This window comes from Arachis duranensis, chromosome 8, assembly GCF_000817695.3.
Source record: "Arachis duranensis cultivar V14167 chromosome 8, aradu.V14167.gnm2.J7QH, whole genome shotgun sequence".
Taxonomy (NCBI): domain Eukaryota; kingdom Viridiplantae; phylum Streptophyta; class Magnoliopsida; order Fabales; family Fabaceae; genus Arachis; species Arachis duranensis.
The window spans coordinates 16,152,672-16,153,073 of NC_029779.3; the positions used below are offsets into that span (position 1 = coordinate 16,152,672).

At 35.8% G+C, this 402-nt stretch overlaps 1 protein-coding gene across 1 annotated transcript in view; it reads right to left on the reverse strand.

Annotated features, from left to right (window-relative positions):
- Positions 1-402, reverse strand: part of LOC107461049 (tryptophan--tRNA ligase, chloroplastic/mitochondrial) — a 5,477-nt gene that overhangs the window by 3,469 nt on the left and 1,606 nt on the right. Inside the window, 1 exon segment of the mRNA XM_016079502.3 lies at positions 22-93. Coding sequence (XP_015934988.1) covers positions 22-93 — 72 coding nt within the window.

The following is a 402-nucleotide window of genomic DNA, read 5'->3' on the forward strand; positions in this document are numbered from 1 at the left end:
TGGCAGTGTGTCAAAAACCACCTGATATAGAAGTATATCAGAAGCCATCAGAACAGGATAAGTCAAAAGGGCAACTCCAACTTCTTCATCACCCTACAAATCCAATTCAAAAAGAATCACTGTTAATTGCGTCAATGAAAACATACCAGCCTGCAATAGGAGAACCAATAAGAAAACCATGATCTGCTTTAGTAGATACATTTGCAAAAGACAAGGTATATGATACTTCCATTGTTTAGAGATCATTGACCAAAAGATCAAATAGTTGGCGGCAACAAAAACTGTAGCAATGTCAAGACTAAAAAAGGCTGTAGTTTGCACAGTAGAGATATGACAAATTTGTTATTCATGACTGTAAGCTGCCATCTCCTAATTGGAAAACAAAATGGTATATGACAAATT